The following is a 1,662-nucleotide window of genomic DNA, read 5'->3' on the forward strand; positions in this document are numbered from 1 at the left end:
CGAGAGTCAGGTTTTCGATATAAATTCTCGGTTTATAATCTAAATGAGAATTGAAAATTACATGTATCTTTGCTTTTTTCTGATTACATAAATGCATGTTTAATGGGAAACCTCTAATATTACAGACCAACATAATATAGAAAATAAAGTCCTTTATAACCTCACTTCAAATATAACCCCTATAAAGAAAAAAGAGCAGTACTACCCAGATTCGTCCCACACCTACCCCTACCTCTTACCCTGAACACAAGAATATGGAAGACAGGGGTCTCCAGATGGACATCCTTTTCGGTTCACTTCACAGAGCTCATTGGCTGGGCAAGGATTTGGGTTACAGGGATGAGTCACTTCTTCTACAATGTTCCCTAGAGTACTTGGCTCTGAAAGAAACAAAACAGATTGGTTTAACCAACCTAAAAGAATAACAAAGGTCTATAAATTATCTGAGTTAATTATGGCTGGAATAAATGGTATATGAGCATAAAGCAAGGCCTGATTCTACTTAGCTATTAAAATATTCAGATTCTCTTGTGAATTTTTCACAAACACGTTCATTCATTTATGTACCTACATCATGCTGGATAAGTTCTAGGCACTGGAGATAGTGATGAACAAAACAGACAAGTCTCTTAACACAGGGTTTACAACTGGTAGAGAAATGTACTATGTGTATGTACAAATAAGTCAGAAAATTATAAGAAATAAGTAGTACCAGAGGATAGAAAGTGACAGGAATATTTTGGGTAGGGTGGTCAAATGCTTATGTCTAAGGGGTATAATTTAGCATGTTTTATAATTGATAATTTATTATGGCATTATAAAATGAACCCCAAACCATGAGTATACTATTTTGACTTTTGAAATCATGACTAAGGAAGAGTCTCACTTAATGTAAAGTATGGATAATGTGGGCATGGTGGCTCACACCTATAATCCTAGCATTCTGGGAAGGCAAGAAAATTGCTTGAGCCCAAGAGTCTGAGGTTGCTATGAGCTATGATGCTATAGCACTGTCTCAAAAGTATTCGTGATATGTAAGCAGAGTACCAAAATTTAAGCAAAAGCATTTCTTTAATTTTCCTTCCACTGACATGGTTCCCTTCTACACATATCTATGACTGATGTAATAGTCTGGGATTGTGATATTGTTTACTTGATTTTAGGACAGACACAGATGCTAAGACAGAGGCATAAAGGCCCCTGGCACTTAGCTTATTTTGCCTAATCATTTCATAAACAGGGAAGTTGATGCAGAAGCGATCTGCTTAAAGTTATAGAGGCTTAAATTCTAGTCTAATTTATTTTGCTATATTGGTCACAAAAGTTAAGGGACATGGTATGTTCTTGAGAAAATAATGGGATGTATTACCACCTACAAATCTAACACCCACTTTTCTCTTCCTGTTTACTAATAGAACTCCAATTTTACATACAGTAGCAATGAGCTCACAGCTAAAAAGATCTTTTCCAGTGCTCCGTACAACTAGGGGTGGCCAATGAGACTAAGGAAAAGTTGTTTGCTCTCCTCTTTCCTTTTTACCACTTACAACAGGGGTGCCCAACCTTTTTTTCCACTCTGCTGTACATTGGAAGGATAAGAGCTGTCTTAGGCCTCACATTAAAAACATGAACACTAAGGAGAGCTGATTAGTAAAAAAAAAA

The 1,662-nt window shown here is 36.3% G+C and overlaps 1 protein-coding gene across 2 annotated transcripts in view; it reads right to left on the minus strand.

Moving 5' to 3' along the window:
- Nucleotides 1–1,662, minus strand: part of RECK (reversion inducing cysteine rich protein with kazal motifs) — an 80,058-nt gene that overhangs the window by 23,651 nt on the left and 54,745 nt on the right. For both annotated transcript variants that reach the window (XM_003800223.2, XM_023519355.1), the window contains one exon: nucleotides 240–380. In XM_003800223.2, the coding sequence (XP_003800271.1) occupies nucleotides 240–380 (141 nt within the window). The remainder of the gene's footprint in view (nucleotides 1–239; nucleotides 381–1,662) is intronic.

Source organism: Otolemur garnettii, unplaced genomic scaffold, assembly GCF_000181295.1.
Source record: "Otolemur garnettii isolate 467f Iridium unplaced genomic scaffold, OtoGar3 scaffold00172, whole genome shotgun sequence".
Classification (NCBI taxonomy): Eukaryota; Metazoa; Chordata; class Mammalia; order Primates; family Galagidae; genus Otolemur; species Otolemur garnettii.